This window comes from Falco peregrinus, chromosome 2 (assembly GCF_023634155.1).
Source record: "Falco peregrinus isolate bFalPer1 chromosome 2, bFalPer1.pri, whole genome shotgun sequence".
NCBI lineage: Eukaryota > Metazoa > Chordata > Aves > Falconiformes > Falconidae > Falco > Falco peregrinus.
Genome location: NC_073722.1, coordinates 48,480,791 through 48,496,643, shown reverse-complemented (window position 1 = coordinate 48,496,643; position 15,853 = coordinate 48,480,791). Strand labels below are relative to the sequence as shown.

The 15,853-nt window shown below is 41.5% G+C and overlaps 1 protein-coding gene across 3 annotated transcripts in view; it reads right to left on the bottom strand.

Annotated features, from left to right (window-relative positions):
* Nucleotides 1-10,272: 10,272 nt before the first annotated feature.
* RGS12 (regulator of G protein signaling 12) overlaps nt 10,273-15,853 on the bottom strand; it is an 87,430-nt gene continuing 81,849 nt past the window's right edge. For all 3 annotated transcript variants that reach the window (XM_005229811.4, XM_027790838.2, XM_055796491.1), the window contains one exon: nt 10,273-10,823. In XM_005229811.4, coding sequence (XP_005229868.1) covers nt 10,459-10,823 — 365 coding nt within the window. In that variant the 3' untranslated portion in view covers nt 10,273-10,458. The remainder of the gene's footprint in view (nt 10,824-15,853) is intronic.

Below are 15,853 nucleotides of genomic sequence, written 5' to 3'. Positions count from 1 at the left end.
CCTGACCCACAACCATGCCAGCAGCCTCTGGTGCCCCACCAGCACACAGCAGCAGAGTGGACATCTTCCTTCCGTGCACAAGGCAGTATTATTGCATTGTCAGCTCTTCCTTCCTCTCACCTCTGCCTCCTGCCGGGCTTGGGGCCCTCCTTTAGCAGCCCTGCAGACCTTCACCCTAGCATCACAGCTCCCCATGGAGGTGGACCTGTCCCTGGACTCCTTGATTTTCTCCCCATTGTTCCTCCAGCTGGCCTTGGCGTGTTTTCATTAAACATTGTTCTTCACCAAACCCCACATCCTGGTGCGTATCTGCTGCTTCTACCATCTTCTCACACTGCTGCCCCTCAGACACAGCCTCTTGGCTCTTGCTGTCCGCTAGCATCTTCTCCTCCCACACCACTGGGCCTGCACTCAGAGCTATACCTACCTTTGGCTAAAAGCATTAGAGCTTATGAGCCCCCGCTGGCCATGGGGTTGTTGTATTCATCTCCCTCCCCCAGCCCAGAGCTGCACAGCCTGTCCTCACTGCAATGTCCTGCAGCGGGTGCAGGACCCTTGACCGCACAGCACCAGGCAGGCACAGGCTTTCAAACAGGCTCTGCAGCAGCAGCCAGCGCCCGGGGCCTCCCCTCCTCTGGTTTCAGCATTTCTATGAAGACTGTCCCCATTTGTTTTGTACTTTCCCCACAGCTGTAGCCCCGCTTCATCCATTCCCACACCAGACTTTCTTGTTAGCATTTACTTTCCCAAAGAGGCATATAACAAACCCATCAGGCTGCAACTCTGCAAGTAGGACCTCCTGTATTCTTCTTCCTATTGGCATGGGTGGTGTGCGGTATCAGATAAAACCCTGCCTGTAATTTTTCTTTTTTCAATTGACCGCCTTTGTGTGCACTGATTTTATAATGGCTTCATGCTTTCTCCTCTGTGAAATCACATTTTCAGCCAGATTCAGCCACTGCGGTTGGAGGTACATATTTAAAAAGCCTTTACCTGCAGCTGTGCTTACAAATGTTCCTTTCATGCGTCCAGAAAACCTTAGTTCTGATCTGAAAAATCAAATCGTATATAAGTAGCAATGAAAGAGCTGGGCTTGAGCTGCAGAAACAAAACCAGATTGTGATTTTACACCCCTAATCACACAAATCTGTGGCAATTCAAAGCTCTGCCACAAGTCACAATATGCAGAACCTTCATTTATACACCCCAGACATGGATCTAGTTGCAAAAACTAACCAAGATTTTAGAAGTCCATTTCAAGATGATCCTTAGCTCTGTTCATACACCCAGATGTCATGACATATCTAAAATACTACGCCTGCAACCAGTCTAGGATGTGTTTGCATGAAGAGACTGTTCCTCCTACTGTATGAATAAGAGGGGAAAGTAGGTAACTGTATTTTTCAAGGACTTTGATAGAAACCTTTGCTGATAACCCAGGCTGAAACAGTAGGCCCATATACAGAGGCGTATGATTTTTTTTTTAGCCGTGTACTCACTGAAAACTGACAAGAAGAGGTGTAGTGGCACCCACCTTCCACTGATGCCAACCCATTTAGGTACCTTCAGCATAGGCTGATTTGCAATTGTTAGGCATGTACATTTTTAGCTGTGCTCAAATTCCTGCCATTCCACCCACTTTCTTCATTAGCATATTAGACGCCCCCATGGCACACTTTAAAATGGTCTATAAGTCAGGCATGTGTGAAGGAAGGTGGCTCCACTTCTGCAGCTGAAGGCAGCTGAACTCTTCCCTCTCAAAGTGGGAAAGAGCACCAGCATGGAAGAGAGCGCCCCATGGGAAGGATGCCAGCCCCACAGCCTGCCTCAGCTTTGAGGTTATGTCCTATGGTAGGGGGGGGAGCAGAGTTCACAACTAGTGCTCTAATTATTCTGATTGCAGCCCTCATAATATCCCATATGGCAACCTGTACATACATGTATACACATATATTTTCCATATTTTTTTCATATATATGTGTGTGTGTGTGTGTGTATGGAAACTAGATGTCTTATTAAACATTTGCTTTCTGATTTGCAGGTAGCTCACATGCCAAGGGTTGAAGTGCTGGGTGATGCTCAGTGACCAGCCTTTTGGCTGAGGTGACCAGGGGAAGCCACACAATGAGGTGCCCTCTGCTAAACCTGCACCCCACGCAAGGGGACACTCCTGTCACTCAGCGTCACAGCAGCTGCCCAGGGCCAGCTGTGCCATTTGGACACTGGATTTTGCAATATCATCATAAGGTTACTCACCTTAGATTTATCACTCTGTGTCATCAATCCGTTAATCTAGCACAGTGTTTGACCAGGCTTCCGCTGGGGCTTTTGCATCACAAACCCGGTGGCAAACCTCTAAGGGACACCTCCAGCTTCCCCACTTTGTCTTCCCGTCGCTGAGCTCTTGTTCCTATGCAGAACAGGACCCCTGGGCCTCAGCCCCATGCCTCAGGGTCTGTTTGGGAGAGCTGGTGACCCACCAGGTAGGCAGAGCGATATTTGCCTCCTGGAGGGTGAGGCACAGGTGTTGTTTACCAGGGCTCCCCTCTCACTGCACACAGAAGTCCCACTACTGACGGCCTCCTCTTCTCTACTACCTCCCTCTGCTCTCGCCCATCCACGGTCTCACCCTGTGGGAGACTGCTGCACAGTTTTTTCAACAAATCAACAGGGATTCCGTCCCTGAAAAAAACTAAAGGCTCCTTTTCCCGCACTCACAAAAGTACAGCAGGCAGGGATGTCCCAGGAAGAACCTGGGGTCTCCCCCAGCAGCAGCCCTCTCCCCATCACACTTACTCCAGAAGTGATTTGTGCACCACTCACTGCCTCACTGCTGGCCTCAACAACAGGCTAAAGATTTCACAGCACAGCTGATATCCCTGCCGCATTTCCTTCTCTTTTTCCCCCCCTCATTTTCCTGCACCTCCAGTGCCACTCCTTGTAATTGCTGCAGAAATGTAATTGCTGCTCTGTGTAATTGCTGCAGAAACAATCTGAGCTGTCACTGACTTACATTGTTCACACATCAGGAGGAACTGGCAGATCAGAGTCACCCCATAGCTTCAGGGACCTCCTGCATATGTATTTACATCTCAGGTAGATATCAAGGCTCCCAGTATAAGGAATGGAGACCTAGAAAATACAGGAGTGAAATTTAAGGTATGGGTCACCTGACTGGAAGTATGTTTCAACTTGAAGATTAAATAAAACATTCTTTATATCCATGGACAGTATTTAACAAATAATCCTTTAAATCCATAGACCGTATTAACTACATCTCTAACAAATATATAAAGTAACACCCGTGTTTAGGACACAAAGGCAGCTTTGGAGTAGACACCTAAAGTTTTGCAAGAAGATCCCAAGTGAGTTCTCCTAAAAGAGAAGTCGTGACTTTCAGATCAGCTCTGTGAAGTCCATTTTGAGTTAAACAGGACTTTCTTTTGCTCACATGAGGCCAAATCCTTTTAACTACGCAGCTGTCTAACAAGGAAAGTTACATCTTGTGGCACCACAGAGTGGTATAAGCTGATGTCATTGCAATGAATGGCAGCAAAATCTCATACCTCTGTATCTGTCCCTTTCCCACAGAAGCATAGAACAAATGGGCCAGATGCAACAGGAGAACTGGCATTCTCCAGGAGACTGAGGCACTGCAAGACTGATCGAGCATGCACAGCCATCCAGCACCTTCCAACGGGAAGATGAACATCCGCCTGCTTTGCGCCTTCATCCTCTCGCAGGGAGTAAAGTTGCGGTGGGGACTGCTCTCGATTTTCTGATACACACCCATACGTGTTGTACTCAATGCTCAAATGAGCAAGGACGAGATCAAAGATACGTGCCCACCATAACTGATTATCTCCTTGTTGCAAACAAGTTTCAGCTAACTGCTTTGCTTGCATACAGAGAGCTGATGAGATGCTCAGCTGTGCACTGCTTCATCCTGGCCATAGTATTGACTCCAGAAACTTTCAAAGTGTGGAACAGGTTGAAGTTACGTAGATGCTGTTGGAATTTGAGTTCATGTTGTGGGTATACTGGTAAATACTGGCAAACAGTTACTGAAAAGGATGCTTGTGCAAGTCTGTAAATGAGGGAGAATAGTAATTAAAGGGTAGTTTCCCCTTATCACATAGTTTCATCTTTCCAGGAAAGACTCTAAATCATTAAAAAAGACCTTAGTTACCTCTCACAGGAAAAGGGGGAGGCATTAGCTTCATTTTTGTGCCCTGATCTAAGATTATGTCACTCCAAGCTTTAATTAGATAACTTCTAGCTGGCCTTTCCCTTCTTTATCAGCCTGCTCTGGAATTAAGGCTTGAAGCTGCACAGTAATTAAGTTATATATACAATTTTGAGGTTGCAGCAGATCTTTGCAAGCAGAGGATGCAAAGGAGGTACAGGTTGCTGTGTCCTGGCAAAGCAGACACAAGGTACTTCAGAATACACTTTCCAAACTTGGACTTCAGGGCCTTCTCCGGTGAGGCAAGTGAGCCGTCTTTCCAGTACCTGCCCCACCACCTGCTGCAGGCCATGGGGCTTGGAAACACTCGAGTGCCTTTGCAGCTCTCTGCGTACCTGCAGGGGTGGGACTCAGCATCATCACTGGAAACTGGTACAAGATTATCATGGGGAGCAATACAGCCTTGGCATGGACTTGGAAGAAGTTACATTTCACCCCATTCCAACAGTTGCTATTTTCTGCTGTTGATACTCAGACTTCTGTATTCCCCCTTGCTCTGGCACAGAGCATTCAAAGCACAAATGGAGAGGATGGTGAACAAGAAGGGAACCATCTAAAGAAGGTTGTGTCACTAATTCAGGTTAGTGGACACAGACACAACCACTGGGTCCCTCACTTTTCGCCACTCTTGCTCTCTGATAGATAGAGCACTGGTGTATTTTAGCAGTGCCTGCTGCAAGGGTGGAGAAGTTCTGACACATTTGTCCCCTGAGAAACCATAGAGCTAGACATCCCACCAAGACTGTGCAGAAGGGAAGCCAGAGGAGGATTACACTGTACCTGGAAAACATTCCTCTACTGCTTTACCTCAGGTTTGCAATCTCTATTGCTGGAATAGAGCAAGAGGAATTAATTAAAGGCTAAAAACCTAAACCACTATTATAAAATTCCAGAAAAAAGCTTTTTTTAAGGTATATAAATATTTGGCAGAAATTCTTAACAATTCTCTTTTAGAGAAACTTCTATAGGTAACCTAGGTTTAAGAAGACATCTTTGCAGAATCTAATAAAATGCAGGCTAGTTTCACACTGTCTCATACTTCTAATGAAGCTGTGATATCCGAATGGCAGCAGGTCCCAGAATAACTAAAAAAAACTTTTTTCACCTCTTTTCCCTAAACTGAAATTAGGTATCAATGAAATATTATCAGTTCCAGTAGTATAAATAATTTACTTAATACATACACAATTAACATTTTAAACAAGTTTGACACACTGAAGTTTCTATAAACATTACTGTGTGGTACAGGATTTCTCAGTATTTTGGGGAGATACAGCATGAGAAATGTATCCAGTGTGCATTTTCCTATTAAAAAGTCATTATATAGACATTTAAAGACAAAACAACAAATAAAACAAGAATACAAATAAAATTCTTCACAACATTTTAGACTGTACAACAGAACGATCGCTTGGGATGAAAAAATATAAACAATTTTCTTTCCTTCCACGCAAACAATTCGGAAAACATGTTGGTTCACGTGTAACGTACTGGGTTTGCTAACATTTTGAGTAATGCAGGCAAGATCTGCAGGCACCTGATCATCCAGCACTTCTCAGCAGATAAAAGTCTTCTGAACGAAATCAAGAGTAACCCAGCTAAAAGTGACAGTTGGGCTACAGCAGCGAATATTTCAGCAAGATCAACGAAAGCTCTTCCTGTGTTATAACAGGTTCTGGATTTGGGTTCAGAAAATCTCCCGGTCGTTCAGTAGTCTATGCCACTAGGCTTGGGATGCTGCTCCAAGAGCACAGGCAGGGAGAAATACTTGGATGCGCCACTTGTTTTGCTGCAGGGCAAACACCCACACTACCCACAGAGCAACACTGTTGTCACACGGGTTTGCTACAATCCCACCACGCTTGGAAATCTGCCTGTTGATGCAGAAAATATGGTCATTTCTAAATGCAACACAATGAGCTGCGATAGAGAGTTAGGAGGAGTGCCTTGGAGCTGCAGTGGTTTTGGCTTCTCACACCTTTTGGTAAGGACCTGCTGCTGGGCCTTTGAGGCTTTGAAAACTTCTCAAAACCTTTGAGAAATTGTGAAAAGATGCCTCCAGGCATCTCCATCACAGATGCCATGGTGCAGTACCACACACCCACTGGGTCTCCCCGTTACCGAGTACCTTAGGAGAGACCATTTTAAATGACAACATTCACTGCCTATACTGTGTTGGAGAGGTCTGGCATGAGCAGTAGCACCACTACTGAGAAACAACTACTGGCAAGGATTTCAGTTATGTGGCAAAAATCAGGCTACTTCCAAAAAATCAAAATAAGCTCTTAAGGCCTGATTATCTCTGTTATGGGGTAAGGAGGCTACCAGCTGAGCTATGTCTTTTAGCAGTTTTCCAGCGCCAGAGAAGAAGGAGGAATAAAGCAATGCATTCTACAGCGAAGCTAAGAAAAGAGGCCCAAACTTTCAGGCAAAGTAGGGCACAAAGGACCTGGAATCCTTGAATGACGTTATATAGCCCCCAGAAGACCTTCAGGGGCACAAGAAAGGACATGGCACAGACAGGTATTGGCTCCTTCTCACTGAGCAGTGAATCTCTTCAAAGTCTCTTTGCAAAGCCTATTCATGTACCTTCAAAAAACATCAGTTATTGGTCGTGCAGTCCCCCAGACCTAAATTGCACAGCGGTTTATTTTGCATGTGTGTTACATCACAAATTTGTTGGCAAGGCATACTGCTATAGTAAACCTAAAGGGGCAAGTCCCTTTGCAAGTTTGCCTATACATGTATTTTTGCTTCTTCACAGAGCCTTTAGAACAAAAAAACAACAAAACTGTGGCTGTTGTGGAGCCTATGAGGCCGAAACCACTACCATCTAATCAGATACCATGACAACAAGTGAAATACAAGACAACTGTTATATTAAATAAGATTCAGAATGCCGCAGGATCTTCTAAGCATTGGGATTGGGTTTTTTATATCACTGGTTGGTACAGTCTCACGTTTGAGTACTGATAAATGTCAGTGGATCTCCCTCTTCCACTTGAGAGGGTGGGGAGATCAAATCCCCCTTTAATTTATCATCATGAGAATAAGGAGTCATAAGAGTAACTCTGTACAAGCAAAGTTTCAACAGGGGAAAACTGGGAAAAGTAAAAGAGAAATAAAGCTACAAAAAATCTGATTATCTTTAGAAACTAGCTGGCAAAACAAAGGATTAAGCTATCAAGCAGTGCTTCAATTTGGCTGCTTTTTTAATTCCAAGTAGATTTCATTAGTAGTGGAAATCACAGTATAATGAGGCAACTTATATTATAATGCTGAAGTTACACAGTAATTAAAGCTGAACATCCTTAGTATAATCTTGGGAAATATCAGCCAGACACAGGCTGTCCACATTCATTTTTATTAACTCCATGATCTGTGGCAACTGATTCCAGCAGGTTTAATTTTTATATTCTGCCAGATATTGAATAGAAGAGCTAGAATTGTGAATTATTTCTAAGTCTAAGGAATTAATTTCCCTGAGTCCTAGTTAAGAAGTCATTCTTCTAACAACGTGCCAATAACTGGCATGACAGTGCAGCGTGGGGAGGAATGGTTTTTCCATGCCCCTTTGTTGACAGGATTTCCAGGCATTGTGCCAAGATTTTTCCCTACGCTAAAGAAAACTCTATTCTTTCACATCCTTCATTTTCCAGCACACAGCTTGACTCTCCCATGCTTTCAAATTCCCTTTAAATTGCTGATACACTCAAATCCAGGTTGCTGCACTCAGAATTTAAAAACAGCGCGTTTGTTTTTCCTTTTCCCTTTTCCTTTTCCCTGAGCGCAGCAGATTGTGGAAAGAAAACAGAAGATGAAGAACCAGCTCCTTGATTTGAACCTTCTACTTATAGCTTCATCTGATGGCCCCTAATTCTTGTTGATAGTCCATCCCCATCAACCCTTTCTATGGCATTCAAGGTTTTTCAGACTTTATTATATCTCCTCCCAGATGTCTTTTTCCAACTGAAGAATTCTGTATTGCTCACTATAAGTCACTCATTATAAGTCACTCACACAATAAGATAAGCAACCTTGCTCCATCTCAAATACTGATCCGAGATTAATAAAGACTGTAATGATTGTATTTTAATTTTAATCTTTTACCTTTATGATGTTAGGATTTTATTTTCCAAGACATATGGAAAGTGCCAAGCGTATCACACATCAAAAAGCCCTCTCCTGAGTTTGACTGATGTCATGTTGGTCTCAATCAGAACAAGGCTATTAATTTTCTGGAAGATAGGAAAAAATTGTGGCCATTTATCTGTGCAAAGAAATATCCTCTCATGGGCAATTATTAGCAAAATACTACAAAAAAGAAAGAAAAAAGAAAAAAGAAAAAAAAATAGAAACAGGAAAAATACTTTAAAATAGATATTTGAATATTTTCACATTGTTGGGCTATGACTGTTTTGTTATGTTGTGTCCCACACAGATGCTATATAGTATGATACAAAACAACATATCTTATGGATCAGTATAGAAATTGTCCCCTTTATCCTCTGCATAGGTAAAGTCAGACTGCTTGCAAGGTCAGACTACATTCAGTATGCTATGGTCGTATTTTAACAGCACAGCCCATTCCAGTGTGGTACCCAGTTCCATTTGCCTCCAGGCCTGTTTGCTCACTCCCAGCTCTGCCCACCATGTTTCCCCAAGTATCTGGTATCAGTAAACCATTAAGATTTTAGCATGACTCTTGAATTAGTTTTACTCTTGAAAAATTTTAAAAGAACGGCTGTTTTCATAGTATATATCCTCATTCAGTCACACGCAGAGCTGAGCCTAATGTTAGCAAGGGTTTTCCTCAACATTAAGAGCAAAATCATTAATCAGTAGAAAAGAATTAAAGTAATGGCTGTTGTGTCCACTTATATCACTGTAGTATTTTATGTATAATGCTTAAGCTTTAGGAATCTTACTTTACTGTTATAAAATCCCACGTATCTCTTCCTCATCTTACAGATTTGAGTTTAAGAAAATAAGTGACTGCCTCCAGTATTGCTGGCTATTCAGAAAATTCATGAGTCTTGGTATGCTTTAGGAGCAAAGAAAGAGAAGTTAATGAAATATTTATTGCGATGCTTTAGACTTACTGCCTGTGTGGATCTGCATTCTTGGAGCTGTGCAACAGGGCTTAAGTCTCACAATAACTTCAAAGCAGTGAACCACCAGCAGGTCTCAATACACACACTCATCATTGTCTCACACTGATGAACAGAGATCCAGCGCTTTCACTTCTTTGCATTTCCTTCTGCATGTCCAGACTCACAACCTCTTCTGTAGAAACGGGAAAGGAGGAAAAGGAGTGGGTGGCAAAAGCAACATGTTCAGTAGTCTTTCTCAAAACTCCAGGAAAGCCAGAAGATTAACTGAAACTAGAATTAACAACAAGAAGAACAGGGGGCACTTAACCACTTCCTGAAAGAGCAGTAACAAAATCCACCTTCCCCTGAAGCTGAAAGAGTGGTGATGAGGAGGGACCCAAATGACCCTCCTGCCACTATGTGATTAGTACATACATTTCTGGTATGAAAACGTCACCAGTTTTGCCTATGAGAGCAGCTATTATTCCCAGCACGGGAAATTCACAGCTTGTTTTTTTGCTTCTTACTGCTTGTGTAACAATGGTCCTATTGCCTATATCCATCCAGACAACACATTGAACAAGACTGAGTTCCACCTGGATTTCTTCCCAAACATTACAAGTCAGATAGAAAGATATTAAGAAAATAATCCTCATCTTTTTACACCAGTAACTGATTCTACTTCCACTTCAAAAGTCTACCAGCACTCAAGGAATCCTGCAGACCAGGAAGAAACATTATAAGATTCAAGTGAAATTATCTGAAATAAAAAGTTTGGATAGGGTATTTAAAGTGAATTTGTCTTCAATAAAGACAAGAAAGGTAGGGGTGGAAATAATAATTTTAATTGCACTGTGCAATGGAATCATCCCAGGGAAAATGATACAGAAATGGTAAGAGAACAAAACCAAATAGCTCGATACTTCCATTGAATTTCTATTTATTTTTTTTCATTCTACAAGTTCTAACTCATATCAGAAAAGACAGTCTGGCAGGCTCGTTGAAGGCAACTGAGTACTGAAAACAACTTATAACTTGCAGAAACATGTCTCTAAGGCATATCTCCATTGCTGCTGATGCCAAGCAAAAATACCAGAACTCTTAATTACAAACAGAGATTTAAACAAAAGTAGCTTTATACTGATTCTCAGTGCCCTTATTCTTCTCACTCTTGACAGTAATCAGAAATGGAAGGTCTGATGTCCCATAAACCCCAGTTCTCATCCTCCCTTGGCAAGATCTCAGTTCAGAGATGTAACCTTCAAAGCTGAGGTTCCCTTCAGAATCATCACAGGAGCGTGTGCCTGTGTCTTCCAGTTTGACTCCATCCACGTCGATTATCCTGTTCACAGGGAGCTCCGTTCCAGGGTTCTCTCTCACACCAGGAAGATTAAAGCTTCTGCTGGTCTTCATTTTGTGAGAGCTCTGCTCACAAGAGTTGCCTGAAGTCCCTTGTGAATCTCTTTTCTTTCTGTGGTTTGCACCTAACAGAACAATTAAAAACAAAAAAAACCATAAGCAGAGTTACGTATCTTCCGGCTTCAGCAGTTTGCAACATTGCAACCTTCTCTGAGGTCCTAACCGTAGATACTCAGCTGGGATATTCCTCTGCCTCCATCAGGGAGACTTATCAATCTACCAAGGAGGCAACTACACAGTAGATCTCAAAGATGAATATAAAATGTTATTAATTTAGCATTTTTTAGAATTTTTAGAAAGACTGCATTAAAAATCACTACTTAGTATGAATTTGTACACCTCTAGAACAAAAACTCTCATACCAGCCAACTCGAAGGTGAAGGAGGAGTAACACGGAGCTTCCACTGGGGCAGAACAGATGCTCCTTGACTTGAACTAGCCTCCAATACCAGATCCCTGCTGAGATATTATTTTCACTTGACTAGAGATTAATTCTCTAGCAAACTAAGAAAGGATGACTTGAAGTTGCAGTTCACTGTCCGGAACTGCAATGAGCAATCACAGCCCACGGTTTACAGGACAAGAAGAAAAGAAATAACTGAATCCACTGAAGGGCTTTAAAAATTCAAGAAACACTCGAGTTATGTCTGATTTTTTTAACCTCAAAGTTTCTTTCTGGTACAGCGCTTCTAAAATCACAAAGGTTAGGTTCTAGGCCTGTTCTCTAGCACTGCTCATACAAAGTCACTACAATCCCAGGCTAACCCTGGATTAAAATTCAGGCCCCAAAAAGCTCATTTTGCATTAGGTGTGACACGGCAAGCTGCTAGGCACTTGTTACAGCAAACGCAGATGAAGCTGGTCTGCCCCTTTCAACAAGCAACAAGAAAGGAAGGATGAAGAATTGGCTGATGTCCTGATTTGCACCACCAGTTACCAACATGATTTCTGCAGCTGAGGTGTGCTGCTGCCCAAGCCCCCCCCCCCCCCCCACCCCAATGTTTAAAGGTACAAAGGCAGACCTGAGTAAAGGCTTCCACTTCATATTTATTTCCTTTTTTCCATGTATACCAGCCGGCTTTTTGAAAGAAACAGTCTTATCCAACATGCCTTACCTAAAACATTTCTAAATTTTTTGCCACTGTACACACAAGTGCCTGACGAGCACATTTAGCCACACAATCCCAGGAGACTTAGTGGTTAAATCCCACAGCTGCCTTTGAAACCTTTTATTTGTGTTTGTTCCACAAAGTGGTATGTACAGTTCTGTGCAAGAAAATTAAGTATCAACGTATAATCGCAATCCGGAACTTTTTGATATGGAAAAGGGGGCAAACGCTAACAAAAGGACAAAAAAACCCCCAATTTCATACTGTTTCCATCAAATTGCTCCAGGGTCTTCTCAAGGGTTAACGTCTTTTCATTAAATAGAAAGCTTTAAATTCTAAGTAATGCAATGTTATTTTAGTGCTTTAGCTACAGTGCAGCCTCACATTAATAATGCAGATATTCCACATCAGTAATACTTGCCTTTTTTTTTTCCCACATCCAGAGGAATTAGATCAAACTCCAAACAAATCAGCTGAGCAATAGCTGAGAAAGGGCAGAAAGCTTCCTCAGCCCTGCTAGCCCAGCACGACTCCAGCCTACTAAATTACAGCTAACATTTAATGGGATTATATTATGCTTCATGTTTACATCTTCCTACTGCAGCCGAACATTGGCTTAATTTTAACTGCTGTTTGCATGGCTGTGGTGTAAAATGCTATTCTTCTTCTCCAAAATGTTTATTTTAACATTAATTGACTTAATTGTACTCTTGATCTCTTTAATCTATTATTCTATGCCCTTTGAGGAAGATCTCCGATTCTTCTTTCAAGCTGGTTTAAGAGATACTAATTTCTAAATATATCGTACTAATTATCATACTAATGACAAATTACAACAAGTCGTTTGCATTGACAGAACATGAGTCATCCAGTTGTCCTAATATTGAGAATACATCCTTCTACTAGATGCAGTGTAAAGAAATAACTTTGATCATGGTGTAAGGTCTCGTAGCTCTGCTGACTTGAACTGTGCCCAAACACTTTCCACGTTTAAAAGACGCAGCCTGCACTAACAGGATACAACAGATGAAAAGAGCTGGCAACAGCTACTGAGGAACACTATGGAAGGTGTAAGTATTGCTGGATTTATTTGGTTGCTAAGTCCTTCAACAGCTAAATGTAAGAAATGCCATTAAGTTTTGGAATTATGGTGTTACTGAGTCACTACACAAAGCAACTGGGCTTGCAAGCTGTGTAATAGGAACAAAGCAAAAATAAGGTCAATGTTAGCTTTTGGGCTTCACAAGACATAAGCCCATCTGAGGAGGAATAAATTTGTATTATGGACATTTTTTTCTATTATGCTTCTATTTTCAGAAGCAATCCCTCTGAAGCATCTAACAAATTACTACTACTAGAGGCAGGACAGTAACAGAGGTCTTATCTAAAATACTGGTTCAAAAGAATATGGAATTACTAAGGGATGATACTGTGAAGATGATTTCTCTTTTCCTGGCAGGGCAGAAAAGATCTTGGCTCATCTACACCAAAGCAAGATGATGATTTCAGGAGTAGCACTGCACTGAAAAGATATCTTAATATGGTTTTTTTTCCCCCCTCATTTTTAAAAACAAAGCATTTATGTAGCAAGGCTATTTCGCACAAATAATAGGAGAGATTCCCAAAACCAGCTTGAGTATAAACGCATTCCACATGTTTTAAAATAGACTTCAAAATCTGCACGTACTCACTGGAACTTTATAATGAGGTTTAAATGACACCTACACCACTTCTGCACTGGTCTCCTTCTCATATTCCCTTTCTGAGTAACAAATACCCGAGCCATGCAGGGTACCAGCTAAGGTGCAGAGAGCTCACAGATAACATTTCTCTTCACATATTCTTGCGCTGAAGCGATGAAAACCTCCATGGCTATCTCTGCGGATCACTTCGCCTTGCATAAAGCATGTCAGGAATGATACTACATCTTCCCAAACCTAATCTGTCAAATGTCCCACCTAACTTCAGAAGGGAAAGGAAGCCAGTGCTTACAGCGGTAGCTGCACAGATTAATTTCCAGACTGGAATAGCACGATCAGGCCTATTGGTAATCTTCACCTCCCCTGCTAGGCATTCCACGCGGCTCTAAGGGAATTTTCTTGTGCATCTGATGCCATTAATATGTTCCAGCTGGTTTAAAGATGGGATGATGCATGTCATCTTCTGGCTTTAAACTGGACATCTGCTTTTTTACAGACTCACAGCTAAATGACTGCTTAGAAGACTAAGTGCACCAGCCTGCATTTTTCATGGAGCTGACAATCAGGCACTGTTTTGGCTGATCTTCTGACTCCCTTTACCAATATTTCTCTTTTTCTGATATTTTCATTTTGTGTATTCTCAAGCTCTCTGAATTTGACAGTATGATTACAGAAAAGCATCTTCACAGAGGAAGAAAAAGAGGATTTTTCTTCTTCTGGATAAAATATTCCTCAAGCACCCATTAAGATCTAAGCAAGATATGAGAAGACATTGTCTTCCAAATAGTTTAGGACCATGGGAACATTGGGCCAAATTCCAAAGACAAGGTCACAAAACCCCTGGAAATTTCAGGAACAACATTAACTGTCAAATGTAGATGGATAGGATCAAATAACCATACATCTAATGCAGATGCTTGGGATTTAAAGGTCCACCCGTAACATTTTGCAATGATACTGTTTCTATACCGTAATTACTTGACCCATTTATTTTCAATGTGCCAAATTTTATTTACTTCTTAAAGCATAATTTAGATCTAATCTGAAATTCAGCACCTACAGTTTTAAGTGATCAATACTTAATATAGTTCCATTCACACCATAATTATCTTTTTTTATAAAAGATGAGCTCTGTATTTGAAAGTCCATACTTAATAGATTTCATATATGACAATGTTAAAATCTGTTCCACAATTTTCCCAACACCATATCCATATAGACTGAAACCTCTCCCTGCTGGTTTAACGTTTCACTTAGCATTCTGCCTTGGCTAAAATCCCGCTGTTCTTGTCACGACCATTTGACTATTCAGATGGGTCTCAGTTCTACTGAAAGATAACAAGAACACTCTGCTGACTTCTGTACCATCGATCCCAGGCATTCAGCTTCGAACGTCACAGGGAGAATGAGCTCCGGTTTGATTTTGTGCTGACTTCAAGCAGATAAGGTTCTGTTTGAAGTATTTCATAATACTTCAACGCAGCTCTCGTGAAAAGAAACCACCAAAGTTTTCAGGAACAGTCCTGGATTGGTTATTTACTGGCATATATGACCCCCAAACGTAATCTGGCATTTTCAGTCTCTAAATTAATAAGACTCCAGTGTGTTCTGTAATGTGGGAGATTGGGCAAATACTGTTCTCATCTCTAATCCTGTAAAACAACCTGTCCTAAGGTAATAACACGCTGCCTGAGAGAGAATTTTTTTACATGAGACTTAAAAACTTTACATGAGACTTTGTGATAGCCACTTCTGCAGTGGGTTTCACTTCACCTCAATGTCCTGGAAAAATTTCACTACAAGTAATTATTTTCCTTAAGATACATGTAATCCAGCAGTTTCCCTTTGGGAAAGACACTTCCCCCTTCCTGTCCTAAATTGTTGGGAAATGGTACTCCAAAATTTTAGCCTTCCCAGATGTGGATTCTTTTAAGCTGTGGATAAATTACTTCCACACTGGCTGCCTTACTGTTAGTAAGCTTTTTTTTTTTTTTTTTTTTTTTTTTAAGTTTCCTGAAGTGATTTATGCTTCTGGAGGGAAAAGGATACTTTACATAGAAGATTTCAAATTCTGCAGGTTAAATTTCCTTTAACAGTTGCCTTCGTTTTATCTCTTAACTGATACAACACCGAGGAGAAAGAGGATTTAATAATAGATTCCTACCTACAGTTTATGCCAAATCTTTTCAAAGGAAATTTGATTTTATATGATGTATTTCACTTGCATGACAAAACACCAACTGCAGCATATGCTCCGTGCCTTGAAATCTGACTCAATAGCAACGA